General features: G+C 37.1%; 4 protein-coding genes across 6 annotated transcripts; 2 read left to right on the top strand and 2 right to left on the bottom strand.

The window, feature by feature from the left end:
• Nucleotides 1-1,175: 1,175 nt before the first annotated feature.
• Nucleotides 1,176-2,307, top strand: LOC141641442 (uncharacterized). The gene is made up of 2 exons (XM_074450102.1): nucleotides 1,176-2,241; nucleotides 2,303-2,307. The coding sequence occupies exons 1-2, from the start codon at nucleotides 1,176-1,178 to the stop codon at nucleotides 2,305-2,307; spliced, it is 1,071 nt and encodes a 356-aa protein (XP_074306203.1).
• Nucleotides 2,308-3,992: 1,685 nt separating this feature from the next.
• LOC141643104 (peptidyl-prolyl cis-trans isomerase FKBP20-1) lies at nucleotides 3,993-11,668 on the top strand. Of its 3 annotated transcripts, none has more exons than XM_074452134.1 (7): nucleotides 3,997-4,142; nucleotides 5,610-5,739; nucleotides 6,123-6,256; nucleotides 6,355-6,434; nucleotides 6,726-6,818; nucleotides 6,914-7,058; nucleotides 11,459-11,668. In XM_074452134.1, exons 2-6 carry the CDS (start codon nucleotides 5,631-5,633, stop codon nucleotides 7,056-7,058), a joined length of 561 nt encoding a protein of 186 aa, XP_074308235.1. In that variant the 5' UTR covers nucleotides 3,997-4,142; nucleotides 5,610-5,630; the 3' UTR covers nucleotides 11,459-11,668. The 3 variants fall into 3 exon arrangements, with proteins under 3 accessions (XP_074308233.1, XP_074308235.1, XP_074308234.1); XM_074452133.1 differs by lacking the exon at nucleotides 11,459-11,668 and adding an exon at nucleotides 7,324-7,671; XM_074452132.1 differs by lacking the exon at nucleotides 11,459-11,668 and having other exon boundaries at nucleotides 3,993-4,142; nucleotides 6,914-7,293.
• LOC141643103 (laccase-17-like) lies at nucleotides 8,075-11,136 on the bottom strand. Its single transcript, XM_074452130.1, has 6 exons — nucleotides 10,928-11,136; nucleotides 10,673-10,824; nucleotides 10,066-10,310; nucleotides 9,782-9,910; nucleotides 8,709-9,686; nucleotides 8,075-8,510 (listed from the first exon to the last, which is right to left on the bottom strand). Exons 1-6 carry the CDS (start codon nucleotides 11,039-11,041, stop codon nucleotides 8,380-8,382), a joined length of 1,749 nt encoding a protein of 582 aa, XP_074308231.1. The 5' UTR covers nucleotides 11,042-11,136; the 3' UTR covers nucleotides 8,075-8,379.
• Nucleotides 11,669-12,178: 510 nt separating the features above from the next.
• LOC141643102 (E3 ubiquitin-protein ligase SDIR1-like) lies at nucleotides 12,179-14,683 on the bottom strand. The gene is made up of 8 exons (XM_074452129.1): nucleotides 14,511-14,683; nucleotides 14,293-14,347; nucleotides 14,079-14,131; nucleotides 13,774-13,978; nucleotides 13,617-13,692; nucleotides 13,011-13,056; nucleotides 12,742-12,870; nucleotides 12,179-12,469 (listed from the first exon to the last, which is right to left on the bottom strand). The coding sequence occupies exons 1-8, from the start codon at nucleotides 14,583-14,585 to the stop codon at nucleotides 12,365-12,367; spliced, it is 744 nt and encodes a 247-aa protein (XP_074308230.1). The 5' UTR covers nucleotides 14,586-14,683; the 3' UTR covers nucleotides 12,179-12,364.
• Nucleotides 14,684-22,169: the final 7,486 nt, after the last annotated feature.

Here is a 22,169-nt window from a genome sequence, read left to right as displayed (position 1 = left end):
TCGTTTTGGGTCGGTTTTGAAAACAATTATCGAAATGGTGTCCACGTAGGCTCGTTTTTGACGAGCCTGTAGGAGGCTTAAACACGCCATACGTATTGGCGTGTTTACTTCAATGAACACGCCATACGTAATGGCGTGTTTAGGCAGTCCAAAAAACTAAACCAAAGACAGAAGCTGAGAAATATTATCAAAGGAAACACGCCATACGTAATGGCGTGTCTTGAGAATAAAACACGCCATTACGTATGGCGTGTTTAAGCAGCCCAAATTTCTGACCTGAGTCTAGTAGCTGCAAAATAGAAGAAAATAGAACACGCCATACGTAATGGCGTGTCTTAAGAGACAAACACGCCAATACGTATGGCGTGTTTAGGCAGAATTTTTTTTTTTTTTTAGTATATCCGTCCCTCCGTCCCTTTCTACTAAACAAAACCTTCATTATTTCGCCTCACAAAGACATACCGCGATAGAACAAACCTCAACAAACCTCACTCCCCTTCTTATTTCTTCACCTCACACTCATCTCCTCGTGAATCTCCGGCGTATCTCCGGCATTATATTGGGTTTTTGCTATTCAAATTATACATTCTACCTAATTAGCAAGGTAATTTAATTCTTTTAACTTATTTAATTTCATCTTTTGAATGTAGATTTTGCTTATTTTGTCTTGATTGTTGGTAATTATGTTGTTTTGTGCCTAGATCTACAACTTATATGTGTTAATTTAAGGTTGTTAAAAAAAAGCCCCAAATTTTCGAAACCCTAATTAGGTAGGATGAACGATTTCTGATTTTTAATTGTTGTTTAGGTATGTATTTTAGGGAAATTAGGTTATTGGTAGTTGATTTATACTAAATTTGTTCAATTTTTTTTTATAGAATGGAAATTTGTGATTTTCCTCTTATTTGTTATTGGGATGGTGAAGTGTTGGAGCAAAATGGATGTGTAACCTATAGAGGAGGGAATCAATGTTTTATTCTAGCTAGTACAAAGATGACATATCTTGAATTAGTTGAAGAGATTTATAAGGGAATTGGTGTTCAAAGTTTGGGTACTCAATTGAAGGTAATGATGAAATTTCCGAGTGCTTAGGGTGTTTCAAAATTGTTCCTCTTAATAATGAGGGAGCCTTTAAAGCGTTATGGGCAAGTATTCGTCATTCACATGCTCCTTCAATGGACATATTTGTAGAAGTTTCTACTAGTCAAATTGTCATTCCTACACCAAGTATTAGGCTAGATGATGTTGCTCAATTTGTTTCACTTGAAACTAATTACGTAAATGAAGGGGAATTTGATGGTAACTTAGAAGGTGATGAGATTGATGAGGAATTGGCAATACTTGATGAGAATTTGTTGGCAAATGAAGAAGATGGTGATGATGATCTTGTCTTTGCTAGTGCTCCCATCGTTGAGTTTAATAAGATTGATCAATTAGATGAGGATGAATTGAATAGCTGGAAAACTTGGGAAAATATGGTAAGATATGAACATGGGAAAGAGTTTGCGGTTGGACAAGTGTTCCCAAACAAAGCTTCACTTAGCGATGAGGTGACATCATATTGTGTTAAAGCAAATCAATTTTTCAAAGTTGCCGAATCAAAGCCTAATACTATTACCTTCAAATGTGGCCGGATTCCTACACCATGTAATTGGCGGTTAAGGGCTACACAAAAAGACTTTCATTCTGAAGTTTTTACCATTGTGACATACAAAGGTCCTCATGATGAGTCTTGTGTTTGTGACATGGTACCTCAAGACCACATGAATTTGAAACGAGCATTCATAAGTCATGAGATTCGTAACCTTGTTGAGGGAGATTGGGGATATAAAGTAAACTCTGTTGTTACTTATATTTTAGATAAGTATGGTTACACAATTTCATACACCAAAGCTTGGAATGCAAAACAAAGAGCAATTGAGGAAATATTTGGAGATTGGGATAAATCATATGAGTTGCTACCTCGTTTCATGCAAGGCTTAAAAGAATCTAATCCTGGCACTATTGTTCAATTTTATACAACACCAACAACTAACCCAAATGTGCAAAAATTCAAGCGTGTTTTTTGGGCATTTAAACCATGTATTGATGGCTTTGAACATTGTCGGCCAGTTTTAAGCATTGATGGAACCCACTTATATGGAAAGTTCAAGGGAACAATTTTGACAGCTATGTCAATTGATGCTAATAATCAAATTTTCCCGGTTGCTTTTGCTATTGTTGAAGCCGAAAATACCGATAGTTGGCCAGTGATGGCCCCTATGATTTGTTTCGACATTGTTGAGTGGCATTTTCCAAATAGGGTAGCTCGTCAATTTGGGTGGAAACAAATTATCCCGTTAAACTCGATCTTAGAACCAAAATTGCACAAAGTAGACAAAAGGGGTGCCTCTTCACGGAATTGGATTGAAAAACATCAACCCTACATAGCAAATTGGGTTAGGAGGGGTGATTTTCGGTTTCGTGGTGAAGAGGATGATATTGAAATGAACTACTTCGACCCCTACATGGTTTGGTACCGGGATCGCACTATTCTTCGCTTGAACCCTTTTCCCCCACAAGCTACTTATCAAGCACCCTTTGGAGCCACAGAATATCTTGTAAGTACACTTTAATATACTTGTCTTAAAATTCTTAACCAATATATCATAAAATGTGATTAGCTTATACTACTTATTTTGTTTTAGGCGCAAGGTTTCGTCAATGTCCATAATACATGTGATACGGAGCTTCGACAAATGCCTCTTGAGGTGCCTCCACATTTCCGGACAATGGTTTCACACCTACGGGACTACTCCTCTCAATCGCTTGAACATGTAGGCTATTCCCATCTCCTTCAACCAACCGTAGAACCAAGGCAAGAAAGTTCATCAATGGTTCAAGAGTCCCTCAACTTAATGAATGTGGATGACGATGCACCATTGGTTCAATACACAAGGAGGGGTAGACGCTCGAACTCATCCATGCCGGCTAGACACTCTATGTCTTCCATGCCTTCCATGTCTTCAATGCCGGCCATGTCTTCAATGCCTTCCATGTCTTCAATGTCACCCGTCAATGAAGAAGCCGTCAATGAAGAAGGTACCCCGGAGCCTAAGAAAGGGTTTTGGAATCGCCTTCGACGAAAAAGCAAGAAGAAGACTTGAGGATATGATGTAATAGTTAGAAGATTAATGGTTTGTTTGACATTTTAGATGGTTAATTTCTTTGACATTTTAGTTGTAAAACTTAGATTTTAATCCCCTTGTGCGAAACATATGTGTTGTGTAAACTCGGTTTTTATTTATAATAGGCAATGGTTTGTGTTGTCCTTTGCATTGTTGAGCATTGTTGAGTTTGGTTTTCTGTTTTGGCAAAGGAAAGATACGGACGAAGGGAATTTGTGCAGCAATGAAAAAAAAAAAATACAACTGGCTAAACACGCCATACGTATTGGCGTGTTTAAAGAGGAAGACACGCCATTACGTATGGCGTGTTTAGTTTTTGGCAATTTGATAGTCACTTTGGAAAGGGGTTGGAAAATTGGTCTTTGAAACCCGCCATTACGTATGGCGTGTTTTGTTCTCAAGACACGCCATTACGTATGGCGTGTTTCCTTTGCTTATGTTGTCCAGCTTCTGTCTTTGGTTTAGTTTTTTGGACTGCCTAAACACGCCATTACGTATGGCGTGTTCAGTGAAGTAAACACGCCAATACGTATGGCGTGTTTAAGCCTCCTACAGGCTCGTCAAAAACGAGCCTACGTGGACACCATTTCGATAATTGTTTTCAAAACCGACCCAAAACGACAATTCTTTTATTTTTGAGCATTATTTCAAAAACGGACTCTGTGGATTTGAATGGATGAAAATAGTATAGTGGTAATGTGGAGTTGAATGGAGGGAGTATTTGACATTTTGGCCCGTTTTGAAGTTTAGCAGTGGCCATTGGGCGTGAGTGCGTGAGGCCGTGAATGCGTGACGAACTTTATTTATTCCCAAGTCCCCACGAAAAGATTCATTTATCCACTGACTTTGGTGATTGTTATGGCCTACGCTCTTCACTACTCATCGTATCCGTCTCCTTTCAATTTCTCCTCCTCCGTTGCCGCTGCCGCCGCCACCGTCATCATCGGAACTATCAGAACCTCCGACACTTGAACTGTGAATTCTTTTTCTCTCACAAATACCTTCAATCCGATTTTCCTAACTATTTTTTAATTCATTTTTGTACGTGTTTGACCTAGTTTACCACTCATTTTCTGATATCCTATTTATCTACTTTGGCTTAATTATGTGCTCTAGATGGTTCCGCTCCGTCCCCGTCATTTGTTTACCTTCGATTAAAATACCTCTTTTTTAGTTATGGTGCTCTATTTCAGTCAATGTTTTATTCCACTGGAATTGATTTTTTTGGGGTTTTCGAAGGAAATTATGTAATGTTTGCTTTCGTAAACACTTATATGCGCTACGCGTGCTAAATTTATGTACAGACAGTGGTTTCATCATCGTTTATTCGCAACGGCCATTCCGTATCTGATTTTCAGCAACATTTTCGTGCACTATACTGCTGATTATTCTTGTCCAATTGTGTTTTAATAAGCATTTGTATGCGCTGCGGCTTGGTATCCTGGTATGTAGAATATCATTATTGCAGACCTTGTTACTCTGACTCGGCTCTATGTGTCGGAGTATCAGACACGGTTATTTTCAGCAAATTTTTCAATCTTTTGGTCTAGAATGATGTCGTGTCATGTTGAACACGTGACTAAAGTGAAGCGTCTGGAGTAACATAGATTAGGGGCTCATATTTGAAACCCCCTCGATACGGGTCCAAATTAGAATTTTATTCAGTTAGTGTTTTCATAAACTTTTGAATGATTGTATGGTCTGGACGTTTGGATTTTTCATTGGTGCGAGTGAAATTGTATCTAGGTGGTGTTGGAGACCAAATTTTGAATGCATTTGTTAATTTTGATCATACTATGTAATTTGTTAATTAAATCTATCAAATTTTGTGGAAATATGTGGGTTCTGCATGGGTTAGTGAGATTATTTACTGTTGTATTATGTTTCACTCCCCTTTTGTTTTTCACTTTTTGTTTTCTATTTTTTTCGCATTTTTGAGGTGTGCGTTCACCCATGGACGGTTCTAAAGGATGGTTCATGTCAGCCGACCACAAATCATTTTGGGATTAAGGCTCTGATGTTGTTGTATGTACCAAAATATATATGAATGCTATATTGCTTATTTTAGAAAACCAGCTACTCTTTGAAGAGTCAATCTGCATCGGTTGACAGGGTGGATTTCTTTTTGGAACCTTCTCCACCGTAGTCGACAAAGCTTGAAAAAAGAGCGGAACTGTTGGAGTTGAACTGGCAGTAGTAATCCAACTTCGTTTAATATTAAAGAAATTTAAGTCCGTCTTTTTAAGAGCTGATTTCTCATCTATTTCTATAACTGATCGTTTGAGGTGGAGCATTTGCTGCTCTGGTTAATGTGTAATTGTGTATGCATGCTGTTTGTTGATTCCGTTTTCATAGGAAATTTGTTCCCTCTTACCTGCTCATTGGTTTTGGCAGTCCTGAAAGCTATATATCCATGTGTATGACTCAATATTTTTCATATAGGCTTTGGAAACAACTGGAAGTATGACTGATGCAATTGATTTAAGTGGCGATGGTGGTGTTTTGAAGTCTATTTTAAGGCGAGCAAAAGATGATGCCGTTGGCCCAACAGAGGATTTGCCTGTTGTGGATGGTACTTTTTCTGTTAAATTTTGCCATATATAATTCAAATAATGTACATTTTCCGACTATTCGTTATTTCTGATGGACTGGAAAACCTAAAAAAAGTGGAGCAATGAGCTGCTTCTTCAAGTTTGAGTTGTCCTCTAATGTTTGCCATGTGCAAAACATATGGTTAATTCATCCCTGGCAATGGGGCAAAAGCAATTGCTTTTACTTAACTAAAGTCACCTTTTGCATTCTGTTCTAGCATGAAATTAAGGAGTTTTTGCAAAAATAGTTCTGTAAACTGCTGGGTCTGCGGCAGGATGGTATTTTGAATTTTTTTAGTTAGTTTTGACATATTGAGTAATTTGCCAACTTTTTTGATGGCTTAAATGCGTCTTTATTGAGCAGTCCACTATGAGGGTGTCCTTGCGGAGACAGGTGAAGTTTTTGATACTACGCATGAAGACAACACTATCTTCTCCTTCGAGATAGGCAAGGGCTCAGTAATTAAGGCTTGGGATATTGCAATCAGAACAATGAAGGTATTAATAGTCTTTGCCATTTCTTTCCCTTGTATTATATGGACAATGGAGCCTTGAACTATTTCCCAAGTAAATTTGAAACAATTCGATCTTCCCAGGTGGGTGAAATAGCCAAGATTACTTGCAAGCCAGAGTATGCGTATGGAAGTGCTGGCTCACCACCTGACATACCTCCCGAGTAAAGTCACGCCCCTCTTAATTCGATAATTTCATTTAATCAGTAAAGCTCTTGAGAGTATAATCTAGTGCCACAAGGCATCCATGAAATCATAACCCAAAAGAAATACCAAGAGCGCTCTGACAAAACAATGCTAATATCTGTTCACGCATTAATCAATCTCATAAATAGTAGTACATGTTTTGGTTTAAGCAGATGTCTAAAAGTCTGGAAAGTTTAGTTTCTCCCTTCTATTACTTAATTCAGTTTTGTGGCCCTGAATTCATGCTCTGCCGATGTTCAACAATATAGGGCAACCCTTATCTTTGAGGTGGAACTATTAGCCTGCCGGCCACGCAAGGGTTTAAGCGCCGGAGGTGCTGCAGATGAAAGGACCAGACTGGAGTAAGCATATTATCGATTCTAGTATTTTATTTCAATTTTGGCCTATTTTATGCCTCTTTTGCTGTATTAATGACACTGGTATCAATGAACACAAGGGAGCTGAGAAAACAAAGAGAAATGGCATCTGCCACTAAGGAAGAAGAGAAGAAGAAGCGGGAGGAAGCTAAAGCTGCAGCTGCTGCTCGTATCCAGGCTAAGATGGAGGCCAAGAAAGGGAAGGGAAAGGGCAAGGCGAAATAGGTATATTATGCCTTTTTTATCTCTCATATGAACAATTATAAAAATGGTTTAATTTGCATTCTTGTTCTAGAGACGTGTGATGGTTCTTCGGACTAGTGTTTTGCTTTAGATGGCTGTATGGCACTGTTTTGTAAACCGTAGTATTGTTTAAATTTCTAAACAATGTAAGACGGTCTTTTTCCAATCTGCTCACTACTTGTATAAAATTAAACCATAAGTTGGATTTCTTGACCAATCAACAAACAAACTACTGGAAATATTTCAGAATGGGGAGAGCAAAAGAGTAAACACTTCAGACAAAACGTGAACAAGCTAAGACAAGTGGCGTGAAACCATCTAACAGAACTCTGGTCTATGAAGATGTTATTCTTAGCTAACGCAATGTAATGAGGGAAATAATTGTAAAAAAACATCCCAGTGATGTTTCAACATTTAGCAGATCAGTTGGGGATGTAATCGAAGGGTTTAGTGGAAGAGGGTAAGTTGATTGTGAACTATAGTTATTTCTGGAGCTTGTGTGTTTGGAGTTTGGATTAGAGCTTGAGGAATGATAAAACGTTAACTGTGACTTTGTTGGTGTAAATGTAAACACAAGACGTTTCTCTTTCTGCTCTGAAGCGTAGGTTTAGATTTTTAATCAAAGTTTGGTTGAGACAAAATATCATACACCCTATCGAGGATGAATCACGAAATTAACACTTCAGTAACCAGAGAATCCGGATACTACTGCTAGCTCTATCTGTGATAATTATTCGTAATTCACAAGCTATTGCTTCTTGGTTGTACCTTTGACTTACCATATAAGGGAGCGTTTAAGGATATTGGGTTGATGTTGTTATTGCTGTTTCTGCAAGATTATGCTGAAAGCTAGACCAATCATTCTTTCCTGTACTTAGGCTTAGTCTGTACACCACTTTTAATTAGTTTAGGTTGAGAGTACGCAATTCGATGTAGAAGGATAATCACGTCCTGTTTATTTATTTGTCATTTTGGAAAAAAGAATTAAAATCTTAGGATTTTGGAATTCTTTTGCTTGATCACTCAACTTATAAAAGTCAGGAAGAAAAATACATATTGATAGAATACAAAAGTACAACTCTTTAAAAGAATCCTACCAGGCATGGCTAAGCATGGTAGCTACTAGCCTGTACATTGCTCTGAGTGAGGGTGGTTAGAACAGTATGGTAATTGGTAAACACCGCAAATAAAATAAGAACAAAGAAACACTCAATTATTCTCAAACACAACTGTCGGAAAATTGAAAAACACTCAATTATTCTCAGCGACACAACCCTCGGAAAATTCCGTAGAAAACTTGTTGTCAGCACTTCGGGAGATCAGCAGGTGGTGGAAGCAGCTTTTGATTAGGCAGCTCCCCATCTAAGACCACCCAAGCCATTTTCAGTCCCCAACTGGTGTGAACTTCCAAGTGGCAGTGCATGAACCATACCCCTAGCATACAATTTCCATGATTAGGTTAGTCAATTGACCATAATGGTTTACATCATTGGTTACTAAAATAACAGAGTGTATTGATAAGACATAACCGTAAATTGACAGTGTTATGAGCTTTCTAGTCATTTAGGTGAGTTTTTCAGTCGGGTATCTAAAGTTGTGGCGAATCCTACATCATATGTTAGGACAACTTACCAGGATTATCTGCAAAGAATCGTATGGCGACCCATCCTCCGGCAGGCACACCAACGGTGTTCCTCTCAACCGGATCAACGAGGTTGAACTTAGCAGTGTCTTTCTTAGGATCGAAATTTCCGAACCCTTGACCAACCACAAAAAAATTGAATCCATGAAGATGAAGGGGATGGCTTTCCGCACCAAGAATGCTAGTATCTTGCATGATTAGCTCCACGCTCGTGTTATAAGGAAGAACAACTGCTTTTGTTCCATTCATCACCATAGTGTTGTTGGGTGGTGTACCAGTGTAGTTAAAGGGAATAAGTGGCGAAGAAGGGAAGTCGGTTGTGTAAACTCCTAGTGCATTTTGTAGGGAGTGACTTTGGAGAAAATGGGTTTGTAGGAGAGCTTTGGTGGGCATGACAAAGGAGATATTGTTAACCGAAGCACTAAACATAGTTTTGTTTTGTGGTCCTTGACAAGTATGGTTTTTCGGGCATGGATTTGTTCCTAATCCAACCGTGAAGAAGAAGTGTTTGTCAACATGTTTTGGCACATTAGCGGGGTACTGAGTATTTGCTAGGCTTCTAAGCTTGTTAGTATAATTGGTAACAAATTTGGTGTCTCCTAAAGCAGGAAGAGAAGGTTTGAAGAGAGGAAGGTTTTTGTTTGGAGTTGATTTTAGTGGGTGATGGTATTGCAGGATTCCGGCAACAGTGGAGTTGTCGAAAGTGCCATTTCCTGTAACATAAGGTCGAGCCATCATGAGGAAGCGAGCATTGGGGTGATAATGTTTCGTCTTGAGAAGAATGTTGGATGTTTGCCCCGGAGTTATGATGATTGTGTCGGTTTCAAAAGGCTTGACATAGACAGCATCAACGTCGACTACCGTGAGAGTGTGATTCGCAATACTGAAGAAAAGTTCGTCATTGAGTGCAGCGTTGATCAACCTTAGGAGATAGGTTTTGCCAGGTTTCACGTTCAATTTGAAGGTGTCTACATGAAAAGGTGAATACGTTAGTGTTTTGACTAGGCAACGCATACACAAATCTCCTCATCAAATCATAGTTTTCCGACATCCTGAAATGTACCTTTAGCCGAGCAGTTGTACAATGGTCCAGGAAGACCGTTTATAGTGTAAGCATCCGATACATTTGGGCCACCTCCGGTTTGAAGAGCTTGTGTAATGACAGCTTCAGGATCTGCATTCCACCACTCTCCTGCAACCGTCAACATAAGATACAAAGTCAATGTGTCACTCTACTTACAGTTTACCCATCTGCTTTTCACTACTCTCCTGCAATAGTGTAGGTGTTCGAAATAAAAGAGCATTTTTCGGTATCCCATTTGTGGCTCATAATAGTTGGCAACGTACCGAAAATGACAGGAACTTCCTTATAGGGCTGTGGAAATGGATATGGGACACCGAGTTTAGGGAGGATAATGATGGGGCCATAAAGAGTCGATCTGAGCCAAGAAATGTGGGCATGCCACCAAAGTGTGCCTCTTTGCCCAACAATGGTGAAGTTGTATACATAAGACTGCCCAGTTTGTATGGGGCATTGGGTTATATATGCTGGTCCATCAGCCCATCCACTTCGAAGCTGTCTGATCCCATGCCTGTTCACACAACTCACACACGTCAAACTTTGACATAGCTCTTACTGAGTAAAGAACGTTCTTTCGAAGCCTTGCTTTTGAGATAATTCGTGTTTGTTTTGTTGCGGAAGTTGGGGATTAGTTCAGTTGGTTCGAGATCATGGTGAACTCGGATTGAGCAAGTACACCAAACCCTTGAAAAGGAGTTGATGACTCTTATGTGATACTGTGTTTCATCTCTGCAATGTGATGCATGCGAAAGGATAGTACGAAACTCACTCGCAATTCGCAAATGCCGTATTATTATGCATTACTTAATGGTTTTCGTTCCTATTGGTCATACTTATTTTTTAAAGATATATGAGTATGTTATAGATAGTTACCAGTGGATGGTAACATTATTTGGGACATGGTTAACAACTTTAACAACGAGCCTATCACCCTCTCGTGCAACAATGCGAGGCCCGGGAAACTGGCCATTAACAGTGACAATACTCTTGGAATGGCATAATCTTGTCACATTTTGCATTTTGATCTACAAGAAGAGATTTCAACAACAATTTCGTTAGAGAAACATACATAACGATTACCATAATTACGAATAAATTTTAGAGATTAAGGTAATTTATTTCAAGTACATCAAACTTATAGTTCCTAGTGATGCCAGTGTAAGTTGCCTCAACAACATTGTTGGAAAGCATCAAGCTAGCAATGCTCGAAAGAGCAAGGAGCAATAATCGGAAAGCCACCATAGTTATGGCAAAACGAGAAGCTTAAAGAGCGTGTTTAGAGAAAGACGATGAGAGAAGTAGCTTGAGGATGATGATGATGATGATGGATTATGCAACTGTTGAACTTATATAGGATGTATGGAGAAAATTAGGTGAAAAAATATATGGAAATGGAGGTTCCAGCATGAAGTGTGGACCAATTAGGTTGTTAGATTGTTACTTTTAGAGTGATCGTAAAGTCTATTGTTGTATAGATTACATATATTCTATCCACAAAATTTACCAAGTATCGTATAATTGGCTCAATTTCAAGTTGATGTCAACCCTTTTTCTGCAAGTTTTGGTTAACATGTTTGTGATGTTAACTCTTGTTGGTGATCAATGCAAAAAAACACTTGAGTGACTCGTGTCTTACTAGTGACTGATTAAATTGTGCAGCGACCTAATTTAGTCGATCGATCACGGGTAGTTTGGTCTAGATTGGAGGGAATATAGCAATACATGTAGGAATGTCAGTCTTTGGAGACATTGGTAAGTTGATCTATTTTGTCGACTTTTTTCAATTTATGTTTGTATAATATAATATTCCGTAATAATAATTACTGTATTACTTTTTAAATGATTCCCACTGTTGAATAATACCGAAAACTCTGTGCTTAAGGAGTACTCCATTATTAAGTGTAGGGAGATCTCCTACATTCACGTTTGCATTGCATGGTTGCAAGGTCTACCTCCGTACAAGAGTGCATTACAAAATACTACTACTATTCCTAAGTCTTAACATACGTTCATCTGAAAATAGTATTAGACCAAATACCATACCTTTAAACAGTTTATTATTAAGCTTGAAATTTGGGAGAGACTCATCACTGCAAGTTTCAAGCTTACTCTCAGAATTATAAACAAATACGGAGTATTAAATTATTAACTAGAAAATAATGTATATATACGATGATGGCCAATTACATACTATTAAGGATTGTGATCGTTTTATTAGTTCACTTTTAAAGGTACGCTAAACAAATCTCCGCTCTTGATTTTACATAAAAAAATGTTGCCAAATTAAAGCAGTATCAATCAAATTTCACAAATAATTTACACTTAGTACCCGTCAATGTAGCGATTTGAATTTCATAGTATTGTTTAATTTTGATAATAGGATAAATTATTTTATTAGAATAGAAAAATCCATGAAACAAATACTCCTTATCTATCAACTCAGAAATTAGCATGAGCTACACAGCTTCACAAAAGAATGGAATCAACTTGAATCTTTTTTTTTTTTTTGGTATGTGTATATCTGTGTCTACAAGTAATAATAAATGAAGGCATTCGTAGTGAAAGCTAGATTGTATATGAATCTTGGTGCCAACCAGCCTCGACCTTAAATTTGCATACAGGACACGTTCCCTTTCGGCTAAGCCACGAGTCTATGCAATCAGCATGGTACTGCATAAATGAGAAGAAACTAATTGAGATGCAGAAGTATGTTTGTTGGTTATAGTGCATCTGGTAATAATAATGGTACTGATTTGCTCCCATGTTTCAACCTCTTCTAGTAGACTTCTTACGATTTCCTTTTTATGAGCAACTCTGATATCATACAACAATGACATAGCTAGTCTCATTCTTGATCAACCAATGTAAGCGAAAGCTTATTACAGTTCAGCACTTTGGCTATTCATGCATACACAGCGAAAGCTTGTACGAGAAAAACTCACCTGGTGCAAGCATGGTAAGCTACGGATGAGTTCTCCATCATTCACTTGCTCCAAGCATATGCTACATGTTAGTTCATTTTCAGAGCTTCCCATACAAGTGTCTATATTGATCGCGATGTCCAGCTGCCTCTGATTTAGGAGAAAGTTCAAATTTCACTTTTCCATTCAAAACCAGAGAACCACCACTTCCATGTTTTTTTTTGTCTCATTTTTCAAATTTTCATTCGCACATGAAATAAATACTAGTGAGTTTACAGTAATGAGAGTACCTGGAGCGGTGAAGAAGGCGATGCTGGTTGGAATGCTCTTATGTTACTGTGAAAGAGGAAGCTTATTAAATGGAATACACACTCAGAAACTAAACAACTAGCACAACACACAAATCAACAAAACACATTCCAACTAAAATAGTCCTTTTAAGAGACTAGCAATCGTGGTAGTTCATAAAAATCGAACAAAGTAGTATAACCCTCGACAGCAGAATGTATACTGAAGACCAAATCACTTACAGTAATCAGCCAGACTGGGAGAAGGTGGATTTTCAAATTCGTTTATGATTGCGTTAAGCATGTAGTCGAGATTTACACCAAGAGTAATGCAAAACAAACATTGTGATTTAAGATGGAACATATATATAGCTAGAAAGCAATTTAAAGAAAGTGGAGTATACTACATTGTGATTTAAGATGCTGCAAATGATCTTCCAAAGACCTATATATTACCTACTTGATGCAGTGCTAAAAATGCTTACGCCAAAAAAACATATTTTAGTAAAAAATAAAATGTAACATATTTTAGAAAAAGATCCAGCAGCTAGGCAGGAATATTGAAATGAAATAATTCTGTTATAAACACAAAATAATCAGATATCTAACCTTTGGGGACGAGGAACTTTATACTTGTGGAGGGGAAGAACGTGTATCTGCTCCTCGCTCAAAGAGTAAGAGTAAGCTGTAGGCGTTCTCAAAGAATCATATTTTATTCTACGAAATATAAATACAAAAGAAACACATTTTCAACATAAGTAAGTACCTAGATCATCTAATTGTTGGTCCAGATGAGCAAGCTGTAGCTGAAGGTGTCGCAGATATGCAAATGCAGTCGATGGTGGCATTTGCAACCAAAGTAGATCACTAGCTGCTATAGCATCTGCTCGTGCCTGAGCTTCAAGTTGTTGACATGTTGCGTACATTCTTAGGATGGTAGCCATAAAAAAGAAGCCAAATACAAGCCAGAGCTTCATATCAAGTCAACCAACAGGAAACATATCAGATTCCTAACAACTCACTCGCAAACATGTATGCAAATCATCAGCTTGCATTAGATAAGAAGTCTACCAACAAATTTGGCGAAACTTGTTGACAATTTAGTACAACCAAGAGCAACACCACTGCCACAACAAAATTAAGCAACGAAATCAATCAACCCGTAAAATATCATCAGAAGAGAAATACATCAGGATATGATTGGTCTCACATGTGAGAATGTCTCGTACAAGACCCGCTAATGGTTAAAATCTATAAAATGAGAGATCAAACAAAAAGGTATTACCGGTAATAAGGAATGCAAACGAGTTAGTATCAATCGGCCTGGCTGCATGGATACGCTGATAACGCCACGAAAAAAACACACATTCAGCTAAACATTAATGTCATAACAAACATTCACAAAAACCTGTATTTTAAGTTTATGGAGTTTGACAAAAGATGACATGAAAAGGAAAAACTTTATTTTAAGTTTCTCCATTGCTAATGCTCTAAGCAACATACCACATGTTGCTCCGGGGCTATCGCAGGAGATGAATTTTCGATATCAGCTCGAGTCCCTCGAAAAATAAAACTCATGACTGTTTACTTAACCAAAACCAAGATCAATCTCAAGTTTCTTTGCAGAACAATGTATAGTACTGTAACAATCAACAACTTATTGCATACAATGAACCTGCCACTTAAACCCAACATCTATAACTTTGCAATAAATACAAATACATTATGATTTAAAATAAAGGGGCAAGCTTAAAAGGTTCTATTTGAGTAGTACAAATGTATAATTAATATGATCCCAACGTATAACCCATCAAACACCCCCTTTTTCCCACTTTTAATTTATTTTTTCCTCATTCCAACTCTGTAAAACGCCCTAATATTAATTAAGTTTAAAGTGATCATTTGATATTAATTTGCATTAAGTCTATTAAGATATATTTTTTTAAAAAAATTTGAAAGACCTGTGATTTAAATAAGCTCGTAAATAATATAATTCTCTTTAATTTTCTTGGTTATGTTAATCATCAAATATTAACGCCATGAATAAGTTCAAGGAAATGAAAGAGAGTGAGTTGAGCTCAATTTCTGCAATTGAACATTCTAACTTGTGTATTACTTAGAGCTGACAAACAGATCGGGTCGTATCGGGTTCGTCCTTAGAGCTGACAAACAGATCAGGTCGTATCGGGTTCGTCTTCGTGTCACATGTAAACGGGTCACAATCCCTCCAACCCAAACCCGACCCAATTAAATCTCGTGTTGTGTTCGTGTCGACTCACTTACATAAATGGGTCATAAGGCCTCAACCTTAACCCGTTAATTTCGTGTCGGGTTCGTGTCGTGTTTTCGTGTACATATTTTGAAAGTTTAAGTATATTTATGTGGAGGAGGTTCAAGAAAAATTAGGATTAATTTAGTAAACAGGTCATTCGTGTCGGGTTCGTGTTTAGAGAGGTCAACCCTAACCCAACCCAATTAAATATCGTGTCGTGTTCGTGTCGACCCACATACATAAATGGGTCATTAAGTCTCAACCCAAACCCGTTAATTTCGTGTCGGGTTCGTGTCGTGTTTTCGTGTCGTGTCATTGTTTGCCACCTCTAGACTATTACTCCCTCCATTTAACAATATTTCTCCCATTTTATTCACTTATACAGTATAATACTCTGTTACTTTCGGTTAAAAAAAAATTTAGTGAAAGATTAGTTTTTAATAACATATTTAACGATGTAATACATCATGTTATAAAATATTATATTTCAAAGTTTATTTATCGTCAAAGTTGTAAAACTTCACCTCCAAAAAGGTATTGCGGGATAAATATAAGTACGTAGTTGCTCATTTATGGTCAAGTTTTACTCTTTCACAGACTTTTTGCCACAACCTTTTCATACCTTACCTTCTTCTAATCAAATTCTCTCTTTCTCTCTCTTAAAATTAATCAAATTACTCGATTAATAATGGTAATCCTCATAAACAAGTAATGATTCTTAAATCCCATTTTAATTAGTTGTTGGAGTGTTGGTTAGGGATGATTGGAGAATTTGACTTGTTATAGTCTTATTTGTTGTTGTGATTGACTTTTGACCCTTAACCATTGGTGAAAAACTTTTAGGTTGGGAGTGATACCACCTCATTTAGACTAGTTGTCGACCTAGGTTGAACCCGAGAGGGAGAATCAAGGGAGGGTGCCTTCAATCTTGAGTTTGAAATCGACTCTCGAGAGAGGGAGTGGGATGACTTGGAAACCAACGCGGGTTTAATAACCTTGACCAATACTCGGGTACTCGAGTATTGAATTAGGGAGTCCGAGTCACGAACCCGGGAGGGAGGTGAGTCGGGATACTAGTGTCCTATTGTGAGCCCGGGAGGGAGTTAGTAGGCGAATTAGAGGCGTTTTCCCCCTTACACTTCACCTTAACGACTAATTAACGAGATTTATCATAGTAAATAAGCATGTTGGTGGACAAAATCGGATCCTAGGCCTTTATTTATTTGTTTAGATCATTGTTATTTCTATTACTTGCTTTCTTACTTTAGTTGTCTTAGTTAGTTATTAATTTAGTTAATTAGTTTAATAACAACCAATTTCATGATTCGCGTAGATAACTTATAATTTAAGACAAAACTAGTATTCAACCTTGATCTCCTCGTGGTTCGACCTCGACTACCCTTACTAGTTGAGAATTTGTTTGATTGGGTACGACGACATCTACCCACTATCAAAATGGCAAAATCATTGATTACTTCATTGTATCAAATTAAGATGTAGTCAATTGTGTGCAGGAGATGGTTGTAGCGTCCACCGAATTTATTTATTAATGTGGATGTTTTCTGTGCGTCCGCATTGGTATCTCTATTGCTCCCTACTCTTTGCAAAACTGTTATTCTTGGCATCTAGTTGTGATTGTGGGTGGCATGTAATTGGGGAGAACAACTCCAATCATTTATTGGACGAGAGAGCAGTGCACTTTGTAGTGGCTGCTCTAATGGCATAGTGGTGGTCGGGCATTACAATTGTATATGTTCAAAATATAATTTTACAGAATGTATACAATTAATTGAAATTGAGCAAATAAGTGTGTCCATGAAAATGTATTTGATGTGTGTGTAGGGAGGCGAGTAAGGAGTAGCGGTGGTCGGGTATTAGTGTGGTGGGTGTCGTCCATAAAGGGGTAGTGGAATTCAAGAGGAGAATTGAATTGAGAGAAAATTGAAAATTTGGCCCTTGAAATAAAAGGGGTAAAATGTTCATTTCCGTTTATAAAAGAGTAAAACTCGTCCATGAATGAGCACCACCCTATAAGTAAAGGGAGTATTGAAATTTAAATTATGTAAACAATCTAATTTCTAGATTACTTATGAGAGTTCACAAGATATTAACATAGAAAATAAATTTTCGCAATTGCTAAAATCCCACACAAACTCTTACTATGGCCTTGTTTGGTTGCCTTTTTAAATCATGAGAATTGAAAAATCTCATTACAAATAGAGAAGAGTGTTTGGCTGCCAATTATTTGGCAAAATGTAGGCATTCAGTTTTCCTAGGAGTTTTGAATGCCTACATGATTGGGGAATTGGATCTATGATACGCTGACACGTGGGTTTGTGGCCGTTTTCCGTATTGATACGATACGATACGCAATACGATACAAAAAACGTATCAGATACGCGTATCGTATATGCGATACTGATACGGATCGACAGTGAGCAAAAGAGTAGCAAAATCTGGAAAAGCGACACATACATGGAACTATGGAAGACGAAGGATGCGATACGATACACCTTCCGGAAGAGGCTGATGGAAGAGGAAGAAGGGTTCCTTTCCTTCTTTGCTTCATCTCTTTAGTAAATATATCATACATGGAAATATGGAAGATAAAGATGAAATGGTTTCTCGATAGAAAAGAAGGCTAGAGATTTTTTTGGGGAGTTTAAATAAAAAAAATAAAAAAGCAGTTCTGAGAAGTGAGAGCACGCCGCCTGCAATTCTGTCTGATATAGAGGAGATATTGACATATGTGATATGGTTTATAGTCCATTAGTCCATGTACGAAGTATTAATAAAATGTATATTGTATGTTATATTAATTAATTAATTAACTTTGGTCGAAAAGTGGGTACTCTCTAAATCCTTCTTTTTTCTTTATAAGTTGTGGGACAGTCACTAATCCTCATCCTTTGACACCTACCTATTCTATTAATTGTCATGATTACAACTCTCTTTCCCTTCCATCGCCACCTGCAAATAGTAGTCATAAGACTTCAAATCACCCGTCTTCTTTTCCTTCCCAGAAAAAAAACGACTCCTTTTGTATTACAAATATTTTTCTTGGGATATCATACAAGTGGGTTCAAATCTTTCTCCTTCAATTTTTTTTTTAAATTTTATTATTTATATGAAGTATTGTATCCGTGTCCAAACAATTGGTCAAGATACGCTATTGACCGTGTCCAGGTATCTAGCTAATCTGAAATTGGTGTATCAGATACGCGGATACGTATCAGGTCAGATACGGTGTACCCGAGTCCGAGTAACACAAAATTGGATTACCTACTCCCCTTAGGTAGTTGGCAACTCCGGTGGAATTCAACTCCTACATGCGTAACCAAACGACTTTTCCGAATTCATGTGAATTTGCATACAGGAAAATAATTCACACGAATTGAATTTTTCTGTGTCAATTCAATTCTGGGATCAACCAAATGAGGCTAATATCCTACACATTTTCCCCAATTATTCCGTTATTACTCTTCTTACAAAAGAAATTAAAAAAAACAAAAAATTAAACAAAAACCGACCAACTCCTCTCCATCCCCAAGTCTCGACCACCCATCCCTCAACCTCGACGACCACCATGCATCATCGACCACCTATCTCGTGATCACGAGTTTAGAGAGCGTCAATTTTTTTCTTAAAACTAAAGTTGATATAAAATGGTCAATTTGACCCACAAAATGTTTCGGAATTCGTGGCTAAGAGATAATGTCAATCAAAATTTATTCGATCGAAAAATTTGACAAACAAAAACTCTTGACTAGAGTTTAGAAAGAGCAGATTTTTTCTTACATCCGTGTTGTTTAGCACAAACTATGGTCATCAAAGTTTCCTGGTTCTAAAAGCGAAATATCAAATGTAAAATGACAAACTTTAAGAATACTACATAAATTTTCAGAAGATAAAAATATTTAATTAACAAACATTATATTTCAAAATTTTCATTTTTCCACCTATAACCTTGCTCCTAAGGGTTTACTCATTCCACCACTAAGATGATATCCTTATTCGCATTGCAAATAGTAGTTCAAATAATATCAATTCCAAGTTATAACAGAGATGTAAAATACAAGAGGCGCTTGAACTAAAGCTTAACTCGAGTCCAATTTCTTTATTTCTTTTACCATAACAAATCAGTTATTGTCCAACGGACTGATTCGAGTCCATATAAAACTCAATATTATCAATTATTGAAGATTATGTGGGAGATCGTGAAGGTACTATACCCCTAATTAGATACCTCTAATTAGTTACTAAATTACATGTTAATTTAGTCTTAGTGATCTAGTTACATGCATGCAAATAAAATGACATAAAAGATGAGAAATCCTTACATAGTCTTAAGGAAAAATTGGGCACAACAGAAGGACTCCTTCCTTGTGTTGATCTTGTGCTAAAAACTCAAGGATGATCCTCCAAACCCAAATCACCAAATTAGGTGATCTCCTCTAAGATGCATCCAAGATTAGCTCAAGGATATCCTAATTTACTAACTAGATAATATTAGGATATTCTTGTATAATATGTATAATATTATTACATTAATAATATTAGTAGATGTATATTATTTTTATGTGATCTTATTTGATGAGGTTTGATCAACTTTTGATCAAGTGGCTTCATGAAGAAGATGAAGTTTTTCCTCTCTTTTCACCTTATTTGGGCCGGCCAAATAGAGCACTTATAGGGTTTTTTTTTCTCTTAAAAATCAACCCATTATGTGTGGAATAAGGTGGGTATTTATATTGTTAAATGTAAACAATTCACATACAATATATAGTGGGATATGTCTAACCACATGATGATCATAATCATCTCACAAGTGGCGGCTCATAGTGGACTTTCGGGTCCATTTCGATTTCCTACATTTGTCCTACAAATGCTTATAAGTCGTATATTAATTATCTTATATAATTAAATATTAATTTAATTATTTAACACTTCAATAATATAAATTAACAAATAATGCCCACCACAACTTTTAAGTATTATTAGACCATTTTATCAATATAAAATGTGTCCCATAAAACTTTATTAGCTAATTTTACAACCTCTTGTAAGTTTAATTAGCTAATTACCTCCGCCTCAAAACAAACACACATACCGTAATACTTTAGCTAATTAATAATTAATTAGTAGACTATCGTATAACATTTACTAATTAATTATCGTATAATTAAATAATAAATACTCTTGGTCTGAGTTCGTAACTCGTCATCAAAAAACAAAATCCCCTGGCTAATCATAAGTCAATATTATACAAGAAATTAATTAAATTGTATCCATATACAAGTAATTAATTATTCCATTTTGAGCATCATCCTATAGGTGTGACCGAGAGGGATCAACTGATCACTGCCGTCATACGACAGTAACGTCAAACTCTAGTCAGCCGAGCGTTACCAATTTACGTTAATCAGTTGACAAATAAAATATTATATCCCTGATATTCCTTTTACGAGATTTATTATGTAGACGCACTATTGTGGAGGACACTACTCCAACAATCTCCCACTTGTCCGACACAAGTGTGCACTACCAATTCTCTTGTCCGTTAAATCTCCCACTCAATGCAAGATGTCTTTTAGGTCGTTCTTGCACGTTATCATATCATATAGTGGTTTCCTCGATCAGGAGAATGACTGTCTAACCGGATAATCTACGGTAGATCTCATCCGAGCGTGGCCACGCATTTCCAGTCACCTCTCCTCGAGTGGCCTTGAGATAATAAACCCTGACGAGGGTGGACAATCCTGTTGACCTATTTTCTTCGTTCGATACAGATCACAATGACCCAGTAAATGTCCTTCAGCCTCTTTTTACGGTGCGACCTAGGACAAAAACCAAAGCCACCGGAAAACCGTACCAATTAGACAAATAGTCGCAAGTCTAAAGAATTGACTTGAAGGAATAAATAGAAATCCTTGCCACGACCAGGCAACATGAGGATTCTATGAATGGTCACTGTCCAACAGATCGTCTCAACAATCTGCCTATGTAATCGACCAGTCATCTTTATGACCCTATGGTGGTTGAACACACCATCAATCGATTTACAATCTAGTCACTCCGAGACGTCACCTCATTAAGTAACTAGGGACCACTACACAATGTTAATCCAGTTCACTTTAATAGAATTCAACATTGTCAATACGATCTATTTGGATAAACAAAATATATAAATTAAGATAAAACTGAAAAACTAGAGTTTATACACTATAAAAACTCAAATGATGAATGTGATTATCATATATGAAATAATTAATATAATATCTAATTATTACATATCTCATAATCTACGCTAATTTTGGCATTCGTCTTAATCCCATAAAAGCTACATGACCATCATACTTAGCCTGCGATAAAGGCTTGGTTAAAGGATCTGCAATATTTGCATCTGTTCCAACCTTACAAATCGCTATTTCTTTCCTTTCAATATAATCTCTAATTACATGAAATTTTCTTTGTACATGTCTAGATTTATTACTAGACTTGGGCTCTTTCGTTTGAAAAATTGCCCCACTGTTATCACAATAAATTGTGATAGGATCTTCGGCTGTCGGAACTACCCTTAGTCCTTCAAAAATTGCCGAATCCACACAGCTTCTTTTGCAGCTTCAGATGCTGCAATGTACTCAGCTTCCGTTGTAGGATCTGCAATGACCGATTCTTTAAAACTTCTCCGGCAAATCGCGCCTCCATTTATCATAAATACAAAACCAGCCTGGGATTTCATATCATCCAAATCTATTTGGAAACTGACATCTGTGTAACGTTTTACACATAACTCAGTATCTCCTCCAAACACTAAGAATGAATCCTTAGTCTTTCTCAAAGTACTTAAGAATATTCTTGACGGCTATCCAGTGACTTTCACCTGGATT

The sequence above is a fragment of the Silene latifolia genome, chromosome 2 (assembly GCF_048544455.1).
Source record: "Silene latifolia isolate original U9 population chromosome 2, ASM4854445v1, whole genome shotgun sequence".
In the NCBI taxonomy this organism is placed as follows: domain Eukaryota; kingdom Viridiplantae; phylum Streptophyta; class Magnoliopsida; order Caryophyllales; family Caryophyllaceae; genus Silene; species Silene latifolia.
Note: the sequence above shows the minus strand (reverse complement) of the source record. Positions and strands in the feature narration are given on the sequence as shown.

What these genes read in the sequence shown, in the direction of transcription:
- LOC141641442 (XM_074450102.1), top strand. Translation starts at nt 1,176, where the DNA reads ATGGACATATTTGTAGAAGTTTCTACTAGTCAAATTGTCATTCCTACA.
- LOC141643103 (XM_074452130.1), bottom strand. Translation starts at nt 11,041, where the DNA reads ATGGTGGCTTTCCGATTATTGCTCCTTGCTCTTTCGAGCATTGCTAGC. An exon ending in CTAGGAACTATAAGTTTGAT is followed by an intron (nt 10,825 to 10,927) that starts GTACTTGAAATA and finishes CTCTTCTTGTAG; the next exon opens with ATCAAAATGCAAAATGTGAC. An exon ending in GGAAGTTCCTGTCATTTTCG is followed by an intron (nt 9,911 to 10,065) that starts GTACGTTGCCAA and finishes TGACGGTTGCAG; the next exon opens with GAGAGTGGTGGAATGCAGAT.
- LOC141643104 (XM_074452134.1), top strand. Translation starts at nt 5,631, where the DNA reads ATGACTGATGCAATTGATTTAAGTGGCGATGGTGGTGTTTTGAAGTCT. An exon ending in TTGCAATCAGAACAATGAAG is followed by an intron (nt 6,257 to 6,354) that starts GTATTAATAGTC and finishes CGATCTTCCCAG; the next exon opens with GTGGGTGAAATAGCCAAGAT. An exon ending in GATGAAAGGACCAGACTGGA is followed by an intron (nt 6,819 to 6,913) that starts GTAAGCATATTA and finishes AATGAACACAAG; the next exon opens with GGAGCTGAGAAAACAAAGAG.
- LOC141643102 (XM_074452129.1), bottom strand. Translation starts at nt 14,585, where the DNA reads ATGAGTTTTATTTTTCGAGGGACTCGAGCTGATATCGAAAATTCATCT. An exon ending in TAGCCCCGGAGCAACATGTG is followed by an intron (nt 14,348 to 14,510) that starts GTATGTTGCTTA and finishes TGGCGTTATCAG; the next exon opens with CGTATCCATGCAGCCAGGCC. An exon ending in GTTTGCATTCCTTATTACCG is followed by an intron (nt 14,132 to 14,292) that starts GTAATACCTTTT and finishes TTGTTGTGGCAG; the next exon opens with TGGTGTTGCTCTTGGTTGTA.